General features: G+C 46.1%; 1 protein-coding gene across 49 annotated transcripts in view; it reads right to left on the reverse strand.

Annotated features, from left to right (window-relative positions):
- ZNF532 (zinc finger protein 532) overlaps positions 1 to 12,630 on the reverse strand; it is a 127,776-nt gene extending 115,146 nt beyond the window's left edge. For 7 of the 49 annotated variants that reach the window (XM_028838124.2, XM_077974705.1, XM_077974699.1 and 4 more), the window contains exons 1-2: positions 10,309 to 10,418; positions 9,711 to 9,821 (exon numbers count right to left, since the gene is read on the reverse strand). Coding sequence is in view for 5 of the 49 variants with exons in the window: in XM_077974690.1 (XP_077830816.1) it covers positions 11,607 to 11,694 (88 nt within the window). In the remaining 44 variants the exon portion in view is untranslated. Of the gene's footprint in view, positions 1 to 9,710; positions 9,822 to 9,905; positions 10,045 to 10,308; positions 10,419 to 10,765; positions 11,070 to 11,542; positions 11,985 to 12,286 lie in introns of those variants that run through there. The other 42 variants (XM_077974708.1, XM_077974706.1, XM_077974698.1 and 39 more) reach the window with 21 other exon arrangements.
- Between the last annotated feature and the right edge of the window lie 9,018 nt (positions 12,631 to 21,648).

Consider the following 21,648-nt stretch of genomic DNA (forward strand, 5'->3'; position numbering starts at 1 on the left):
AAGTTTGAGACCAGCCTGGGCAACACAGCACGACACTCATCACTAGGAAAAAAAATTTTAATTTTTTGAAAAGGAGAAAAAAAGAGGGGAAGAAGGTGAAATAGCCAAAATGTTATGAATTCAACGTGTAATCAATATAAAAAACTAACAAGATATTTTGTCTTTTTCTATTATGTCTTCAAAACCTGATATGTATCTTATATTTACAGCTTATTTCAACTAGGATTTGCCGTATTTCAAGCACTTAGTAGTCGTATGTGGCTAGTGCTACCATATCACTGAACAGGGTAATTCCAGAAATAATATAATTATCCATAGATCCTTCTCCACTCACCCTTCTATCACCCCCAAATCCCAGTGTGCAGAATATAAGTATCTAGGCATTGTCAAACGTGGGAAGCGAAGTGCTGGGGGAAAGGGTCAGAATATCGGCTTTTGCTAACCTGGCATATTTTCACAATCAAGTTTTGTTTTGAACTTCGGTCAACACAAATTGCACCCACAGACAATGAACCTAAAGTACAGCCACTCAATGGAAAATTTTTCCAGGAGCAAAAAAAAGTTCAAGTACTAGATTATAAATACAAAATTCAAGCCGGGCGCGGTGGCTCACACCTGTAATCCCAGCACTTTGGGAGGTCGAGGAGGGTGGATCGCCTGAGGTCAGGAGTTCTAGACCAGCCTGACCAACATGGTGAAACCCCATCTCTACTAAAAACACAAAAATCAGTTGGGCATGGTGGTGGGCGCCTGTAATTCCAGCTACTCAGGAGGCCGAGACAGGAGAATCGCTTGAACCTGGAAAGCAGGGGTTGCAGTGAGCCAAGATCGTGCCATTGCACTCCAGCCTGGGCAACAAGAGCAAAACTCTGTCTCAAAAAAATATATAAAATAAAACATAAATAAAAACAAAATTCAGACAAGATTCTCCAACCACAAATGAAAGTAGAGCCAAGCAGGAACAAATACACTACCCTTGTGCCTACATTTCACCCACTTTTAACCTGATATAGGGCAGCTGTAACTGAAGACCTAGAAACAAGGAGGGAGACACACAGTCTGTTTTCGTGGTGAAAAACAAATTTACTTGCCAAGGAGGTAAGGCAGGACAGGAGATAACACCCTCCAAGAAAGAAAAAAAAAAAGTGCTAAAACTAAGGCTACTCTCCCAAAACAGAGACCAAAGACCACAAAACAACAGCTAAGATTGTAGGAAGGACTTACCACACATATTCTGCTAAACACTTCATATGCATTTAATCCTCCTAACAACCCACCCTCAGGAAGCGTATGGTTTAGAATTTACGTAACCTGTTCAAGGTCCCGCAGCTAGTACGTGGCAAAACACAGGTTTATATCATTGACATTTAGGCAATCAGGTTTTTATCATTGAGAGCTAGGCAAAGGCAAATGAAAATCTCCATGGCCTGGCCGGGCGCAGAGGCTCATGCCTGTAATCCCAGCACTTTGGGAGGCCAAAGCAGGTGGATCACCTGAGGTGGGGAGTTCGAGACCAGCCTGGCCAACATGGAGAAACCCCCATCTCTACTAAAAATGCAAAATTAGCCGGGCGTGGTGTCCGGCGCCTGTAATCCCAGCTACTCAGGAGCTGAGGCAGGAGAATCGCTTGAACCCGGGAAATGGAGGTTGCAGTGAGCCAAGATCACACCACCGCACTGCAGGCTGGGTGACAAGGATGAGACTCCGTCTCAAAAAAAAAAAAAGAAAAAAAAGAAAATCTCAATGGCCTTTATCACCCAGATTTCACTAGAACACAAAGCAAAATCAGTTTTCAAATTACCTCTCCCATTCTTGCTAGGTTAAATCAGCAAAACCAGCCAGGTGTCAGCTCACGAACCTGTCATCCCAGCGCTTTAGGAGGCTGAGGTGGGTGGATCACCTGAGGTCAGGAGATCGAGACATGGTGTTACCCCATCTCTACTAAAATTACAAAAAATTAGCCAGGCATGGTGGCAGGCACCTGTAATCCCAGCTACTTTCAGGAGGCTGAAGCAGGAGAACTGCTTGAACCCAGGAAGCAGAGGTTGCAGTGAGCTGAGATTGCGCCATTGTACTCCAGCATGGGCGACAGAGCAAGATTTCATCTCAGAAAAAAAAAAAAATCAGCAAAACCATTAAAGACCAGCTTCTCAACAAGTACCTGGGTAAAGCTTAATCAACTTGTGTTTTCAGGTTCACATAAAGATTATAAATAGAAGGTGGATTAAATACCATCAAAACAAAAGATAGCTGGGCACAGTGACTCACGCCTCTGATTCCAGCACTTTGGGAGGTCAAGGAAGGCAGATAACTTGAGCCCCGGTGTTTGAGACCAGCCTGGGCAACATAGAGAGATCTTGTCTCTACAAAAAATGAACAAAATTAGCCAGGCGTGGTGGCACATGCCTGTAATCCCAGCTACTCAGGAGGCTGCGGCAGGAGAATCGCTTGAACCCGGGAGGCAGAGGTTGCAGTGAACTGAGATCACGCCACTGCACTCCAGCCTGGGTGACAGAGCAAAACTCGGTCTCAAAAAAAAAAACAAAGATAAATTTTGGAAGGCAGAGAGAAGGTAATGATGAACTCTGTCTTGGGCTAGAACTATAGTGCTGGCTTCCAGTTCTAAACCTGCTATTGGCTACCTGATAGCCCCATCCTCCAATGTCGGCCCCCTGTAGAAAATGAGATAACTACAAATGTGTGAAGTACTTCCAGCTATGGGGTCCTTTACAACAGAGGGCTTTGAATTTTCCAACCTTATTAGGTTTTTCAATGATCTAATTCTTGCTATTCAAATCCCTAGAAAGAATTTCTTCCTCACAAAAGAAAAATGATAAAATCAATACCCATTACTAGCCCCGGGAGTCAGCCTTGGGGAAAGGAGGAATTTGTGTCCCAAAATGCAAAGGCTGATGGTAAGAAAACAGTTCAAGAACCACAACACCCTGATTTTATCTTTAGGTCTCCCGGATCACTCAAGATGTCTAAAAGCTCTAATTATGTAAAGCTGTAATAATAACTGACTGAAAACAGAAGAATACAAAATCTGCATTTGGGGCCCCTGAAGACCATCCTTAAAGAGTGATCCTTCGTAAGGAATATGTGAGACAGCTAAAAAAGCCGCTGTGTCTAAAAATTACTTATTTCAGTCTCCAGATTTAAACAGAATTTGCTCTCCCTCATTATAAAACAGCCAGAATTTAGAACTTCCTGCCGTAGAAGATGATTCAAAGAATTCTTTAAACTGTGTTTATTTATTGTTGGAACAAAAGATTCTTCTCGGCACCACTTTCAATTTGCTTTGATTTTCTCAGCCTTTTCAAATACATAAAACAAATACATCTTTCTAGCCCTTCTCCCTTCTAATCTGTATCCTCACCCCAGTACCCAATAAAATAAGTCTTTTCAACATGCTATTTCTAGAGCTGTCTCTGGTGCAAATACAGATGCTCTGCTCTCTGTGCTGACTACAATCAGGAAAATCTGGCTAAATACAAATGCCTTGAATGTATCTCAAACTTCTCCACTGCATATTCTCACTCTGGCAGTCATCAGCTATCACCTCCAACGTGAACGGCGTCAGTGTCTTCGCCGTTTAGCACCTGCTGTGCCCTCTATGGGCACCTCCTGGCCTCCACACCCTGAAATAGCTTCCATGCTCACCCCTCAGTCCACCAACTGTGCTCCCTCAAGGCAGAACAGCACAGTGAGAAGGAGCATGTTTCAAATCCTGTTTCCACTTCCACTTACGAGCTGGGAGGGTCTCTGTCTGTTTCCCCACTGGTACCACAGGGATAAGCATGTACAGCTCCTCTCATCATTTCGGTATCAAATGAGGTAACATAACAGTTGGTGCAGTGGTGCATGCCTGTGCCAAGTGCCAAGTGCCAGCTACTTGGCTACTTGGGAGGCCGAGGCAGGAGGATCCCTTGAGCCCAGGAGCTCAAGTCCAGCTAGTTTGAGTTCAATCTGGGCAACATAGCAGGACGCCATCTCTAAGAAAAGGTTTAAAAATCATAAAAAAAAAAAAAAAAAAAAAAAGGGATAACAGACATAAAGTGCCATCACCTACTGCAGCATCTGCAGGTTTTAGCTACTGGTATCATTTTCTACCTTCCTGGGAATCTTCTGCCCTCCAACTTGCTAAAGCATACATTCTAAGTTCTTCAGCCACCCTTGCCGCTTCTTTTATGGTTTTTACTACATAAGCCATTTTCTTAGGGGACCCAAACCCAGCCCCTTTTAAAACACCTTTCTTCTATCCTCTCTACTGTATGCTCATTACTACCAATCTTGACCTCCAGCCCAAGCAACCCTCCTAAATTCCAGGCTCACAGAGCCGGAGGCAACTGGAGCCCAAAACTGAACTCACTGTATCAAGTCCCTCCACCTCCACTCTTCCAAATCTATTCTGCCTTCGGAATTTGCTATCTCAAAGACAGGAACACCCAGTCTCCAAGCAGTCCCCAGACAGCCATCTGAGAGGCAGCCTTACTCCTCCAATCAGGGACTACCTGGCCCCCTGAAGCAGCCCCCACCTACCACTCCATCCCCACAAACAACACCTGGGATGAAAGGGCCTCATCCTTTCTCTCCTGGATTGCTGGTTCCCTCTTTGGTCTCCCTACCTCCAGCCTGTACGGCCGCTATTCCATCCTCCATGGGGCTGCCACAGGACCTTTGTAACAAAAGGTCTGTCTTTCCTGCCTATACAGAAGTCCACCCTCAAGGGACTGCACCAAAAGGCCTCATCAGGTGGCCCTCAACTGCCTTCCAGCTCCATCCCCTGGCACGCCCACACCCCACTCAAAACACCAAGCTCTCCCCAGGCCTTTCCACGTGTGCTGCATGGACTTACATGCTCTCCCAGGCTCTGCCTGCCTCACATATTCCTACTGGTCTTTCACAGCTCCTCTGTGGACGCTTGGCATGAGATGGCCTATTCACATTCCTATCATAGCTTCTGGGGGCTCCTTCCACTAGATTTTTCTCCCTGGGGCCCTTTTCCCTCTGCACTCCCTGTGCTTAGCACAATGCTCAGTGCTTAAACACTCAGTAAGCGTCTGTTAAATGGCAAGGCAATCCCCAGGTTAACATCATGTCCCACTTCTTGGGCTCCCCTCCCTCCTCTGTACCACCATTACCTTTGTCGGTTCTTCCCACTCCCGAAAGCTATTTTATCCTTAAAAAAAAAAAAAAAAAAAAAACTTGGGCTGGGCACAGTGGCTCACGCCTGTAATCCCAGTACTTTGGGAGGCTGAGGCGAGCAGATCACAAGGTCAGGCGTTCGAGACCAGCCTAACCAACATGGTGAAACCCTGTCTCTACTAAAATTACAAAAAATTAGCCGGGCATGGTGGCGCTCACCTGTAATCCCAGCTACTCAGGAGACTGAGGCAGGAGAATCGCTTGAACCTGGGAGACAGAGGTTGCAGTGAGCCGAGATCATGCTACTAAACTCCAGCCTGGGCAATAAAGCAAGATTCCATCTCACAAACGAAAAAAGAAAAAAAACCAAATCTTCCAAACAAATCTTCCAAAATCTCCCCTCTTCACTGCTTTCACTGAATATTGCTTAAACATTTTCCGTTCCTAAAAACACATAAAAGCTGAAAAACTTCAAATATTAATAATAAAATGACAACAATACTTTGGCAGTCCATAAATCAAATTATAATTCAGAAGTTGTTTACACACAACTAAGATTTCAACAAAGATCTTTGGTATCACTTTCCAAAATTTCAATTCTATTCTTGTTTTGTGTGTTATTGAACCTGAACGTAAAAATTAGATTGCCAAATGTTTCCGAAGAGATTAAAAATAATTGCTGCAGGAAATAAAGAATATTTTACCACTTGCAGTTTTTTGTTTCCACTTTTGGCTAATTCTGATTAGTTCAGGGTTATAAAGCATGTCATCCCATTAGAGAGTGTTCTATTATCGTGATCATCTCTCGTGTGTCTTCAGACAATGTTCACTATGATCTCTTTCTCCGGGAGTCTTAACTGCAGCTGTCAAGGCTAGATCTTTTTTGTGAGTTACAATGAGTTGAATTTCCTTTCATTGAAACTTCTAACTCTTACGTATGTACCGTATGCTCCCAGCCATCCCAATTCTAAGAACAGTCACGCAATACAAACCAACGTTTTGGTCAACAATGGCCCACGTACACACAGCGATCCCATAAGATGATAATACCGTATTTTTCCCATACCCTTTATATGTTTAGATTGGTCAGAAACACAAAACAGTTACCATTGTGTTAAAATTGCCTACAGTATGCAGTACAGTAACATGCTGTATAGGTTTACAACGTAAGAGCAATGGGCTACACCATATAGCCTAGGTATACAGTAGGCTATAGTAGGCTACACCATCTAGGTTTGTGTAAGTACATTCTATGATGTTTGCACAATGACAAAACTGTCTAATGATACATTTCTCAGAATGTACCCCCGCATTAATCGACACGTGACTGCATTTAGCAAAAAAAGAAATAAAAACTTATGTTCACACAAAAACCTGTTCACACAAATGTTTACAGCAACTTTACTCACAATTACCAAAAACTGGAAAAAACCCTAATGTCCTTCACCCAGCAAATGAATACACTGTGGTACATCCATACAGCAGAATACTACTCAGCAATGACAAAGAACCAAGTATCGAAACACAGAGTGATATGGATGAATCTGAAACGCATCTTGCTATCTATCTGACATTCTGGGAAAGCCCAAGCTCTAGGAAGAGAGAACCATGTCCCTGTAGTGGGACAGTGGATGCCAGGGGTAGGAGAGGCTGGCTACAGAGGGGTGGCAAGAGGAAATGCTCTGGCGTGATCGGCCTGTTCTGCTTTGCCTGTGGTGGTGGATAAGTGACTCTATACATATGCCAAAACCCACAAAACTGTACACCACAGAGTAAATTTTACTGTACACAAATTTAAAAATTTTTTAAGTTAATTATTTAACCATGACTTGGTTAAAGATCAGCCCTAAAATAAAATGAACACAAAGGTGTGTGTTTCCATAATGTTTATCAAGTCAGTAGTTCTTGTTCCGATGGTCCTGGGATTAGGAGTCAATGATGGGGAATGAAGGAGTCAGTTCCCTCGTACTGGCAACCTCTGCTCCAGGTGTGAACAGCCGGTTGGCGTTCTACCAAAGATACAGTAAAGGTTGTTCAAAGCCAACTGGAGAGCAACTGTATTGCACAGCAAAGTCCAAGAGAACATTTCAAGATCAGAAATAAATGGGAGATGGGACAACACAAACCCTAAAATTCTAACTCCTAGTCAAAGGCATCGGAAGATTCCACTGCCAAGTTGGCAACCTCCTTCCTAGACCTTCCTTCAAATGAGTCAAGGTGGGTGGGGGCAGGGAATCGCTGAGAGAAAAGAGCAGAAGAAAAAGAGAGTGTGTGTGCTCCTGAACCAGGTTGCGCTGAGAGTTCCAAACGCCCTGGCTCCAATGTTCTTTAACATGGAAAAAATGACTCTGAATAGGCAAAGGATAAAAACAAGAAGGGTTCAACACCCAGTTACACTTTATTTCCAGTGTGCCCTCCTCAGCCAAACCCACACATTCCTGCTCCGGAGGGGATGGACCGTAGGTCATCCTTAGAGCCTCCTGCTACAGGCACTGCTGAGCAGGGGCTGGGCTCTGGGCTCCACAGTGACAGGAACTGCAGACACCGGGTCCCCCCTGGCTCTCCCAGGAAGGAACATGTCCTAGCTCATCCCGCACACTCACAACCACATTCCCCAGCCCAGAAGACTCTCCCCATCCAGGGAGGCCTGGGCCTGCTACATTGTTACACCTCAGCATGAGATCAACACCTGAGACAAGCTCCAATCCAAGATGAGCTCATGACTCCCGCCCCAGAGAACCAGCTCTCCAACCCTCAGCAGCATTTGCAGCTGGAAAGACTGGTCTAAATGCAAAAACAAATGCTATCTTCAGGAGACTTCAAGGGGGAGGGAGAGGAACAAAGCTAAGAACCACCAAGACAGAAAACCAGAACATTCCATGACACGCAATGCTCTATGAAGAGGTTTTTTTAAAAACATATTCGCAGTGTATAGCCGTGGCAAGGGTTTGGCTGTCAAAGTTAAATAAAAATCACTGACTCTCAAAAGACAAGAATGAAGGACTAAATGATAAAACAGCTTATTGTATTAAGCTAATTAAGGTTTATCATATTAGCCATCTGAGTTTTAGTTGCCATCAGAAATGCAGGAGCAACACACCACGCAGCGTGGATTCAGATCTGCTTCGCAAGCATATTCCTGCCACACTCATCCACAGAACCTCTGGCAGTCAGAAATGATGGAGAATTGAAAACCAATTTTAGCACAGTGATTTGTAAAGAATTTTGTTCCATCATGTAAGCTATTTACTGGTATATCCGTCCGAGATTACATTTATCTCTATTAAATACTCCATAAAGTATCCTGAGCTAACCATGCACTCTTGTTTCCCTTTTGCCAGTTTTATCACACAGTGGATGTTCTGTAGCCAAATGAAAAACAGTTTAACAATAAAACCCTTGCATACTTGACGTCCTTCACTGCAGATATCCTGCCCACCAACTGCCAGCACACAACTTAACCAATTCCAAGATCCTCGGCATTGCTGAAAAGCCCCTATTCTGCTGAACACGGAGAGAAACAAAATGCCCACTTCGAAGTAGGGGAAAATTTTATTTTCAATCATGTCTTCTATGGGCTCCTCTTGACTGTACTTTTACCCAAAACCAACAGAAAGGCAGGACCAGTTCTATCTGTTGTTGAGATCACACTGGATCCCATTCTGGAGCTCTGCTGGTTTCCTGTTTGGGGAAGTTGCACTTCTTTTCACAAGGAACCCAAGGCAAAATGTTGAGTGTTCCCCTGTAAGCCCCCTCAGCCTTTGTTCTTCACTTTGCTAGTCTCCTTACTCCTTCCTTCTCTCCTCTCCACTCCAACCTCTGGTTTTGGAGGGTGCATTAAAATCCCTGCTCAAACCTAACTGCGATCTTTAAAGGCATCAGACATTTTCTACCACCCATTCCAGTACAGCTTTGAGTTAACAGGCATCTTTTCACAGATGAAGCCAGACTACCCGGCTCCTCCTGGTATTGCATTAGTATTCCACATTAAACATATGCCACAAAGAATCCAATGGCGAACTCACCGTCAACAGCCCCCAAAATCAATAAAAGACATTCCACCACTTGACTCGGAGTGAAAAACCTTTCAGGTTAACACAAGAGAGCAAGGTAAAAGAAAGGTGATGAATGAACAAAAGGCAAATCTACCTTCAGACTCCTCAAATCCTAAAAAGGTGGCTAGGCTGCCTCGATTTGGTGAAGCCCTTCCTTTTCTTATAATCATCGGGAAAATGCCACATGTGTACTGCTTTCGTCTTATGCAAAACAGCACATTCTCCACAAGGCCCTGACGCCTACCATTCTCCACACTCGCTTCCTTCCAGGCCTGACTCTCCCAATTGCCCAGACACAGGCGATTTAATGAAGGCATTCAGATTTCGCCTTGATCGCAATACCATCATAAAGTCACTCTAATCCCATTAAACTGGGATAACATTAAGAGCATTTCTTCTCCACTCTGAACCCAATTTTATCTCCTGGGTAGCCATCCACGGTCCGTCTCTGTCTAAATGGATCTGCAAATAAATATTTAAATTCATGCTCAAAACAGCATATCTCACCTTGTGAACCTTGACCTTTTGGAAAGACTTTAGACCAAATGTTCAGTTACTGTCACACGGCTGCATTCTCAGCAAATAGGAAAGGGTTAAAAGCAGCCCCAGTCAACAGGCCTACAAGGAAAAAAAAGACAGCATGTATGGCTCACAGCATCACTGGAATGCATTTATGCTCATTTCCTAGAACAATATTGTTACCTTTTGGCCTTCATAATAGTCAGAAGCATCCCCAACACCCTTTAGTAGCTTCTAAAAGAAAAAGCACAAAACAGAACATAACCCTGCAAGAGAAAAAAAGCATGCAAAGTAGCATTCTCCAGCAACAAACAAACTACCATTACAAACCCCTCAGTTCACTTTGGTTTTGTTTTGTTAAAAACACCAAGAAAGACAGAGAGAGACTGCATCAACCAAGTGTCCCCACCCTAGCAAGGCACATTTTTTTTTCTCTAATAAGGGTCATAAATCTCAGCTCCTTGTCCATCCCTTAAGCAAAAGAAAAAGGCAGGAAAAGCCCAAGGAATCTCAGACCCTGCAAACCTGCACCTTTTTTTTCCATCTTCTCTACCCAGAATCTTTTAGGGCTCCATTAGTCACGTACCAGTGCTGTGTGGTGTCTAAGTGTGCATTCACATACTGTGTAGGGATGGTACCTTCCTGCAAGCTCCTCTGCTTTTGGCTGCCATGAAGGGAGGAAGCTGCTATCCTACTGTAGTAGCTCAGTGACTGCATTGTGTTCAGGAGCTGATCTGCCTCAAACCAGTTTCAGCCGGTTCTGGTCACCCTACATAAAAAAGCTATGGCAACCCTCGCTGAGTTGCCAACAAGTCCCTGAAAATCATCAGCACAGGGGGGATCTCGCTGGGGGTTGCTCTTCCCTCTTAGGTCTTCCTGAGGAGGGGAAGGTCATCGTGTGTCCCCCCACCCCACGAGCACACAGCCTTGGAAATGCTCACCTCGCAAGCACCCCAGAGCCCCTCAGGGCCCATCCCCCCTCCCCTCCACCCCACAGCCCACCGCAGACACTGTTTCCCCCTCCTTCTCCTTCCCCCACTTACCTCCCACAACCTGGCTCAGATCTTTGTGTACGTGTGTGTCAGTGTGTGCTCTCTGTGTTGGTGGCTGACAAAGAGCCCCCAAGAAAGCGAGCTATGTGTGTCTGCTCACACGGGATGCGTCGGCTGCAGAGCCGGCCTGGCCTCCTAGCACAGTGGTGCTGGCTTGTTGACCAGGCTCCTCTCTGCTGTCACCCCCACCCCACCCAGCCCCCTCCTCCCTTCCGTCCCTCTCCTCTCTCTCCCAGCCCTGTCACCACCACCAGCAGCCCCCCAGTCTCCTCCTCCTCCTCCAACCTTCTCTTCTTTCAAGCACCTGGGGGGAGAAGTCCAAATCCCTTCACCTCGGGGGAAGAAAACTGGGGCTGTCTGGGGAGGGGGCGGGGGGCGAAGGCAGGGCCAGTGGGAGAGGGGGCACGGAGGCCTCTGGAAACGCATCTGTGCCCGGCCGGCGCCGGCGGGGGGAGTAGGAGAGCCACGCTCACGTGGCCCCCCTCTCGGAACCTGCGGGGCCTAGCCCGGGCGGCTCCTCCTCGGCCCCCCAAGCCAACTGGCGGGGCGCGAAGGCCGGCTGTCCCCAAGGCCAGGGTGGGACAGGCCACTGCGGGCAGGCCCAGGGGCCTGAGCCTCACGCGCTCACCCCGCCGCAGTAGTGGGCACGAGGGGCCGCGCCCCGCCTCTGCCCGGCGCCCACCCGCGCCCCGGCGTCCGGCTGCCCTGCGCCCCTCGCTCGCCCCGGCCGCCCCCCGCCGCCCCGCACCCCCAGAGGCGCACACCCACCCCCTTCCCGGGGTTGGCCTTCGCGGCGGTCAAGCCTGGGCGTCTGGGCCGCAGCTCGGATGACCTTTGTTCAGCGCGGCGCCGCCGGCGGCTGCTGCTGTGGCTGCTGCTGCTGTCGTCGGAGCGGCGGCGGCGGCGGCGGCGGCTTCCATGTTACGGGCGTGTCATCTGCGTTCCCGCTGCCGGGGTCTGTGTGTGCGTGTGCGGTGGAGCGGCCTCGCCGCCGCCGCCGCCTCCCGGGCTCCCCGGCCGCCGCCGCCGCCGCCGGGCCTCGCCGAGCGCCCGGCCCGGGCCCCGCGCCTCCCCGGGCACCGCGCTCTAGGCCGCGCGGCGGCGGCGGCGGCCGGCCCGCCACGCCGGGGCCTACGGCTGGGGGTGCGGGCCCGGGCGGCGGCGGCGGCGGCTCGGCCCGGGCGGCGAGCGAACAAAAGGGAGCGCGGGCGAGGGGGAGGGGGCGGCCGGTGGGGGAAGGGAGGCTCCTGGAGCCGGGCGGCGGCAGCGCGAAGCCCCGCGGCCGGCGGGCGCCGACGCCCGGCCGCTGCGGAGCCCGGAGTCCGGCGGCGGCGAGAAAGCGCCCCGCGGACCTGCCAAGTCTCGCCCATACGGGGCCGCCGGCTCGCGGCTTCGCCCCGGGAGCGGAGCGGGGTGGTGGGGCTGGTGAGGGGGCGCAGGGAGGGCTGCTTTTTTCCAACGACATTGCGGGCTCTCACCCAGTCCTTTCCGTGGCCCCAAGCCGCGACTTACTCGAGTGGAAGGAAGCAAGGCCTCGCCAAAGATGGTTGAAAAGACCGTGAGCCTCTACCCAGGATCTTGAAGCCAAGGTGGTGTTTTGTTCTCCTCGTAATGGTGGCAAATAAGTAAGAAGAGAGCACGCTATCTTCAGACAAATTAAATCTGAAATTCTCCCTGGAGGTGGAAGAAGGGGCTCTCCTCTGGTTAGTTAGTGGTTTGGAGCCCTTTTCCCCTTCAACTGAGCCACAAAAGAATGGAAGACACCCCCTGGGGTGGGGAGAAAGCCCTGGTGTAAAAGACACACGTTTGCTTTCAGAGAAAAAGCCACTGGGGCCAGATTGAAACATGGCATGTTCAGTTCATGTAGGTTTTTTTTTTTTTCCCTTAATGGGGGAATGATATTGAGTAAACAAGATGTAATAGCTAGGTCTTTAAATTCTAGAAGGGAGACGGTGTACAAATGTAACAAGCACATATTGTACATACAGCAGGTGGTCATAGCCTACGGAACACAAAAAGATACATATGTAAGCCTGCTAAAGGTCACGGAGGTGTATAATCGTGACCTATGCAAGGGCGAGAGACGATAGATTTCCATTCCAGATGAGGTATGCTGTTCTCCCAGCCCCGTGTCCTGGTTCCTTTATTGTTCACAGACGTGCACTCCATTGAAAGGTTTTTAAAACCAGACAGAAACCCCCAAGTCAAGCTAATGGTGCTGACACTAGAAATAGGACAAAATGGAAGGATCTGAAAAAATGTCACCATAACCTCTTAAAAAGGTTCACTCCTGTTTGATCGGAATCTGAAAACACAAAACAACACTCAAGTAGCAGTGATGACTCCAAGCCTAAGAAGCATTTCTGTTTCATTTTAAATTGGATTGATTGGTTAGTATTTGCGAAGTGTGCTGAAAAGTTTTAAAAATCTCAGTATACCTCTCTACTGCGTTAACTTCCATTGAGGACGCCATTGTTCTCTGTGATGGGAGCACTGTATGATGTAAATTGCAAGTAGCATTTTTGCTATTTAAGACTTTTCATGTAAATGACCCGAATTATTGTCTCACAGAAGAGTCGTTGGTCTTTAATTTCCAACAGCAAATTGTTTGGAATTGCACATAAATTGGAATACACATTTGCATATTTACACACGTTTAAAAAGACCTATGTAATCTGCAAATTTTGCCAGTCACAGCATCCCATTTATCAGCATTACAAGATGATGAAATTGAAACCCTTGTCTTCTTTTGGCCTGAAAACGGTGCCAGTACTCTGTGGGTTGGGTTTCAACTTTACCTGGGCTTGATTTCATTTGAAAGGGAGCCCTTTTTCTTCTCCCAAAGATGGGCCTTTATTAATATGCATGTAAAAACCGTATGTGCACTGAAGAGTACACTAGGACCTGCTAATTTGAAATCTTGACATGCTACACAGTTTACAATATATGGAATTTAATAATGTACATACCATGATAAATTCTAGGTTTCATGGATTTGGGATATTTGTTTACTTAAAATACTCTCTTGCCCCTCCCCCATTCCCTTCTCTTAAGAGTTGAAATGACAGCAAAGCAGCCTTTGAATGGTTACAAGAGTTGTACTACCAAAACTAAAGTCTGAAATGCTTATCATAAAGAGCCTTCAGCTATACAACTGCTTCGTGGCTTCATCGTGCCAAATACTTTTTTGAGCAGGGCTTTGTACAAAGCCTAGTGATTTAGCCGGAGCCTCGGCTGGAAGATATTTGGTCTAGAAGCACAATTGATCATTTGCACAGATGGCAACAAATAATATTGCATCTGCTTTTAAATATCATAAACAAAAAGTAAAAGATACTTTATTGCAAGTTATCTCAGTTCTATTTTTATAAAGGATTTCAGAGAAACCCCTTTGCCAGGTAAACCAATAGTTAAGAGCAAAGCACCCGTCTTAGTCCATTTTGCAAAATCATTAAATTTCACAGCTGAAAAGACAGCATTTTAGTCTGGGTTTTTTTGTTTGTTTGTTTTAAAAAGCGGACACTACCCATCTTCCAAAAACACAATACAAAAAGGTTCATTCTATTATTCTACATATATAAGGCTCTCTTGTGCACCTCTCTGCTTTGAGCAACAATAGAACCAGTCACTTGACTGCAAGAATGAAATAAAACTATCATTTGAGTGCAGTCGATAAGGAAGGGCAGAACAAAGAAATCATATGATTCTTATGCCAAATAGAAACTAAAGGAATTCCAAACCCTTTGGGATTTTGTTGTTGCTGTTTTTATTGCTAACTCTCAAAGTCTTGGCTTTTCCTCCAATCAGTGTATTGCAAAATCCTAGCTTTTTTTCTTTAATCTTTTGTGGCTGGAAGCCGGCTTTGCAGAAGCATGTAAATATCATCATACTTTCCCTCCAAATGCCCTTATGAAATTAGGAAATTCGTATGTTAGGTAGAGCACACAAAAGGTGGGTTCCTGGAGGGAAAGTGGAAGGAAAAAAGGAAACGCCTTTTCTTTATCTCACCACCCAGAGGCCCTGTGGAACTAACTACGCCTAAACCGAGCAGTCTCATGCCTTGAACTACACATTTTTAGCTCGAAACCAAGCTACACCTAGGAGTTTATAGAGATATTAATAGGTTAAATGTGTTAGCTTCTTTTTAAAGAAATTATGACACTGTTCAATCCTAGCATCATAATTTAAAGATTTGTAGCAGGGTAGCCAGCAAAGAAAAAGGACCAAAAAAAAAAAAATCTACCTTTTCCTTTTAAGAACATCAAAATATGGATAGAATCAGGTTTTTTTATATTCAAAAACATACCCTTGAAAGAAATCATAACCAAGTCTAAATTATTAGTAGCCTGCCAGAAATAGCCTGTAGAGGATTCCCCTTATCCTTTGCTAGAGATTTCATGAATAGATTTCTGTGGCAAAACCACCTCTCCTTTTCTGAACCTCAGTTTGGAAATGCCTGCAAAGGCCATTCACCGACAGACCCCAAGCAGGTGGGGGTTGGGCTCAGCATTGGGCATTATTTAGGAGGCCCCTAGATATTTGAATGACCTCCTAGGTCCTGGCTACTGGATGAATCCACTAATCCTTACCTCCTGCTGTCTCTTTAGGCGTAAATGCTGGAAAGCTGGCCTTGTCCAAGGAAAGAGTTGAGAAGGGTAGGGACAGAAGAAAGTGGGTAGTTTCTATGAGCCCTCCTTTCAGGAGTCAAAGGAGAGCCAGAAGTATGGGGATTCGGATCCTGGTAAAGATTCATCTGCAGAGGCCGGGCGCGGTGGCTCAAGCCTGTAATCCCAGCACTTTGGGAGGCCGAGATGGGCGGATCACGAGGTCAGGAAATCGAGACCATCCTGGCTAACACGGTGAAACCCCGTCTCTACTAAAAAAAAAAAAAATACAAAAAAACTAGCCGGGCGAGGTGGCGGGCGCCTGTAGTCCCAGCTACTCGGGAGGCTGAGGCAGGAGAATGGCGTAAACCCGGGAGGCGGAGCTTGCAGTGAGCTGAGATCCGGCCACTGCACTCCAGCCTGGGCGACAGAGCGAGACTCTGTCTCAAAAAAAAAAAAAAAAAAAAAAAAGGTTCATCTGCAGAAACTGGGCCAAAGGAGAAATCTGTAGAGAACTTTGTAAGATTTCCTAACCCTTTGTAACTTTTTTGTATTACATCTGGGCTTCCTTAAAAGAAACTTGTGTTTGGGTTTGTTCTCTACTCTCTAAGTCTTAGAGGAGGAGAAGAGAAAGAAGGACCTAGGAAGGTATCTGAGAAAGGAAAAGGCTTAATCCTTTGAGGGCCTACCTGAAGGAGAAGGGAACACACAGGAAATGGAGACCCAGTTCCTCCTGAGAAGGAATATCACTGGTCTCCTGCAGCGTGGACACTACCTGAGCACTATGCATGCACTAATATTGACTTCATCTTCCCATCCTGCCCTCATCATCCCTGCCATCCCCACCACTTGGCACAATGCTTTGAACATCCCATAACTGACATTAATCATCAGTGAACTAAGGAATGGATAATGAACCCAGAGGCACCTGAAAGTAAATATATCCCCAATTAAACCTAAGCTTTTTTGCTATTGTAGTGGATACAGTAGTGTTTTGTCTAGGTTCTCTCTTCAGGGTGTACACCCCCATCCCCTAACTGCTAAGAATATTGGCTGCTGACTACTCACAGCTGAGTCCCTCACTGCAAATTGCTTTGGCCACTGTCTTGTGACAGTTCTTGGAAACTGTCTTGCCCGAGGCTATACCCACTTCCAAGAAACAGCCAACATCTGGCAGATGTAGAGAGAGAAAAACTTGGCCCTGTTGCCTTTATTTGGGCCAACTCTGAAGGGTCATCCCAGCCCCAGAGCTCCCTGTAAATTGGCTGAGGCCTCAATCACCATAACACTGAGGGTCAACTCCTCCTGTCTAATCCTGCCTTCCTCAGTCCCTCACAAGCATATCTCCAAAGATTACTCAGGGTGTGTTTCCAGCACCGCAACCCAAGACGCCCACCCAACCAGATTCATCTCCGCAGTACCTGCCCTCTCAGAAAATGACCCTCATTCCCTCTCATCTGCTCCATCACCACAGGCTGGGAGGGTGCTACCTCTCAAGTGTCTATTGATCCCGATCCCTTCTTTCGGCTGACCACGCACACCCAACCTCAGGCCCATCGTCCCAGTGTGGAACTGGTCACTGAGTCCTTGCCTCCAACCTGGCCAACTTTCAATGCATTCTGCACACTAAACCTTGAGGAATCTTTCCAATGATACCATCTTGTCACTCTTCTGCTCAAAGGTTTCCAGATGACTCAATTGTCCTTAGAATGAGGTCCAGATTGTACCTGTGATTTAGAAGGTTCTTCAAGATTCAACCCATTTGCCTGCCCATGTCCCCGCCCCTCCATCCTCACGGTTCAAGATCCAGGCTTGCCTTTTTGTTCTTTGAATGACACCTACTTTCTGTCACTGTCAGGCTTGCACACAGGCCAGCCCTGCTTTCTGGAAGACTCTCCTCACCCTTCCCCACCTCCTCATCTAAGTCCTGTGTGTCAGCCAGGTGTGGTGGCTCACACCTGTAATCCCAGCACCTTGGGAGGCTAGGGCGGGTGGATCACTTGAAGTCAGGAGTTCAAGACCAGCCTGACCAACATGATGAAACCCTGTCTCTACTAAAAATACAAAAATTACCTGGGTGTGGTGGCAGGCGCCCATAATCCCAGCTACTCAGGAGGCTGAGGCAGGAGAATTGCTTGAACCTGGGAGGTAGAGGTTGCAGTGAGCTGATATCACGTCACTCCACTCCAGCCTGGGCAACAGAGACTCTGTCTCAAAAAAAAAAAAAAAAAAAAAAATCTAAAAGTTAAGTGCTCAGAACACCGGGATTAACACCTATAAGGTTTGGGGGTTTTTTTCCAATGACAAAAGATGATCAAATACTTTAAAATTTTCTGCTAAACTTAATGATGACTATTTTGAAGTCTCTTTTGAGGTTTCTTATTTAATACCAAATGACTAGAAGTCACATGTCACTGGGAAAACAGTGGTTATTTCTGGAAAAGTTTAAAAACTAATAATAATAATTGACATAATAAACAAAAAACAAATGCTAAAATATGAAAATAATAACCAGAAAATATAGTTGCAACATAAAATACATTCATTTGTCAACAAACAGTTGGAAGATGCTTAGAAAATATTGCTGTAGGCCGGGCGTGGTGGCTCACGCTTGTAATCCCAGCACTTTGGGAGGCCAGGGAGGGTGGATCACAAGGTCAGGAGATCGAGACCATCCTGGCTAACATGGTGAAACCCCGTCTCTACTAAAAATACAAAAAATTAGCCGGGCGTGGTGGCAGGCGCCTGTAGTCCCAGCTACTTGGGAGGCTGAGGCAGGAGAATCGCTTGAACCCAGGAGGTGGAGCTTGCACTGAACTGAGATTGCGCCATTGCACTCCAGCCTGGGCGACAGAGCAAGACTCCGTCTCAAAAGAAAATATTGCTATAGATTTAAAGAAACACACATTAGAATAGATCACACAGTGTGGGAAGTTTGTGCAACTGTTGAATGCCCCTGCTTAAGGTATCTGCTTGCCCCTGTTCACATGATGACACACCTGAAAACACTTAATTTTTATGAACCACTAAAAAAAGTGTTTAGCAGAGAAGGTATATTATCAACAATAAATGATCTCTTTAATCAAAACATTATATCATTTTATTTAGAACAGGAACAGTAACCACGAATGGAGTAGCTTCTATACAGGAATTTAAAATTCTGGGGTTAAATTACAAAAATTCCAACACACATAAAATGTATCACCGATTCAGTTAAAATATCGAAATGCAAATTCAACATTTTCCAGTTTACATTGCAGAAACAATTGAGTGATATTGGCAAACAGCAACTCACCACCCAAATGTCGACTAAAACCTTTTGCATAGCTGATAGATAAGATTGAGCAATGAGCATTATGATTAAGTAAATGGTAAAAATGGCCAGGCGAGGTGGCTCACGCCTGTAATCTCAGCACTTTGGGAGGCAGAGGCAGGTGGATCATCTGCAGTCAGGAGTTCAAGACCAGCCTGGCCAACATGGTAAAACCTTGTCTCTACTAAAAATATAAAAATTACCTGAGTGTGGTGGCGGGTGCCTATAATCCCAGCTACTCAGGAGGCTGAGGCGGGAGAATAGCCTGGACCAGCGAGGCAGAGGCTGCAGTAAGCTGAGATCGTGCCATTGCCGTGCAGCCTGGGCAACTAGAGCAAAACTCCATCTCAAAAAATAAAAATTAAAAATTAAATGGTAAAAATAGTCTATCTTTTCCTACTGGCAGAAAACTTTGCAAGGTATCCTCTCCCACTAGGACAGCCCTTTAAACAACCAAGGTTGAAAAAAACTAAACTTACAGTAAAATCTTCAAATCATTCTATCACACTATTATGCCAAGATTTCAAAAACAAAAAAAAGAGAAGCACATTCAATCATACCTCAATATTAAGCATTTTAGTAAGAGCAAAATATTTTCTACTGCTAGTAAATAAAATTAAATGTTAATGGTATTGTTTTGTCCATCATTTCAATGTTTTTAAATTTCTATTTTTGTATATCTTTTGTAATGTACATATTAGGATAGTACTAATTATAAGCTGTAAGTTAATTTTTATAAATTATAAGTGAATAATTGAGATGAATACTCAAAAAATTTTGAGGTGTGATCAGAAGACAAAAAAGGTCACTGAGTTAGAAAAATTGTCTAAGTGGACAAGCTCAAATTTGCTCTGCACTATAAAAAAACCTCTACTCTATGGTGTCACTTCACCAACAGTCTAGACTTAGGGAAATAAAACATATGTGTCCCTGAATAAACCCATTCCAAGTATCAGATAGATAACTCAACAAAATATATCGGTTGAGCACAGTGGCTCATGCCTGTAATCCAAGCAATTTGGGAGGCCAAGGTGGGCGGATCACTTGAGGTCAGGAGTTCAAGTCCAGCCTGGCCAACGTGGTAAAATCCTGTCTCTACTAAAAATATAAAAAATTAGCCAGGTGTGGTGGCGTGCAGCTGTAATCCCAGCTACTTGGGAGGCTGAGGCAGGAGAATCGCTTGAACCCAGGAGGCAGAGGTTGCAGTGAGCTGAGATCGTGCCACTGCACTCCAGCCTGGGTGACAGAGCGAGATTCCATCTCAAAAAGGAAAAAAAAAAAAAAAGGAAATACATCATACCCATGCTATGTTTGACAAGGCCATGTCAACAGCACAAGTAGTATATTCTCACCACACCCTTTTGGAATTTCCATCTCAATCTCTGACCAAATGTTCAAGAGTCTACACTGCACCATTTAAAAAGAGTTCCTAGGTCGGGCGTGGTGGCTCATGCCTGTAATCCCAGCACTTTGGGAGGCTGAGGCAGGTGGATCACCAGGTCAGGAGTTCAAGACCAGCCTGGCCAATATGGTGAAACTCCGTCTCTACTAAAAATACAAAAATTAGCCGGGCGTGGTGGTGGCCGCCTGTAGTCCCAGCTACCAGGGAGGCTGAGGCAGGAGAATCGCTTGAACCCAGGAAGCAGAGATTGCAGTGAGCCAAGATCATGCCACTACACTCTAGCCTGGGCGACAGAGCAAGACTCTGTCTCAAAAAAAACAAACAGAAAAAAAGTTCCTGGGTACCCCCTTCTGGCAGTGCCTCTTTTCTTTTTCCATCTTGTCCAACCAAGGCCATCCTACATAATGGTCAGTCAACTTAACTGTAGCCTGTGAAAAAATTAGAGCATAAACTACAACCAGTTAAGCTACCTCAGGCCTTAGGCACCCTGCACTGTGCATATAACTAGGTAGCACCAGGTGCAGTGGCTCATACCTGTAACCCCAACATTTTTGGAGGCCAAGGTGGGTGGGAGGATCATTTACCCAGGAATCTGAGACCAGCCTGGGCAACATAGGGAGGCCCTGTATCTACAGAACATACAAATAAATTAGCTGGGCGTGGTGATGTGCACCTGTGGTCCCAGCTACTCAGAAGGCCGAGGTGGGAGGATCGCTTGAGCCCAGGAGGTCGAGGCCGCAGTGAGCTGTGATCATACCACTGCACACCAGCCTGGGCTACATAATGAGACCCTGTTTCAAAACAAAACAAAAAACTCAGGAACTTTGGGTCGGGCGCAGTGGCTCATGCCTGTAATCCCAGCACTTTGGGAGGCCAAGGCGGGTGGATCACGAGGTCAGGAGTTCGAGACCAGCCTGGCCAAAATGGTGAAACCCTGTCTCTACTAAAAATACAAAAATTAGCTAGGCATGGTGGCACGCGCCTGTAATCCCAGCTACTTAGGAGGCTGAGGCAGGAGAATCACTTGAACCCGGGAGGCAGAGGTTGCGGTGAGCCGAATTCACGCCACTGCACTCTAGGTTGGGCGACAGAGAGAGACTCCATCTCAAAAAATAATAATAATACTAAGTAACTTTGAAAAGGAAGCATTAAATAAGTCCTTGAAGGTGCTGTCCATCTGTCCATTCCTTTTTTTTTTTTTTTTTGAGATGGAGTTTCTCTCTTGTTGCCCAGGCTGGAGTGCAATGGCATGATCTCAGCTCACTGCAACCTCCGCCTCCTGGGTTCAAGCGATTCTCTTGCCTTAGCCTCCCGAGTAGCTGGGATTACAGGCATGCGCCATCATGCCCGGCTAATTTTGTATTTTTAGTAGAGACAGGGTTTCTCTGTGTTGGTTAGGCTGGTCTCCATCTCCTGACCTCAGGTGATCCGCCCACCTCGGCTTACAAGTGTAAGCCACTGTGCCAGGCCTCTTTTTTTTTGAGATGGAGTCTCACTGTCACCCAGGCTGGAGTGCAGTGGCGAGATCTCGGCTCACTGCAACCTCTGCCTCCCG

Source organism: Macaca mulatta, chromosome 18 (assembly GCF_049350105.2).
Source record: "Macaca mulatta isolate MMU2019108-1 chromosome 18, T2T-MMU8v2.0, whole genome shotgun sequence".
NCBI lineage: Eukaryota > Metazoa > Chordata > Mammalia > Primates > Cercopithecidae > Macaca > Macaca mulatta.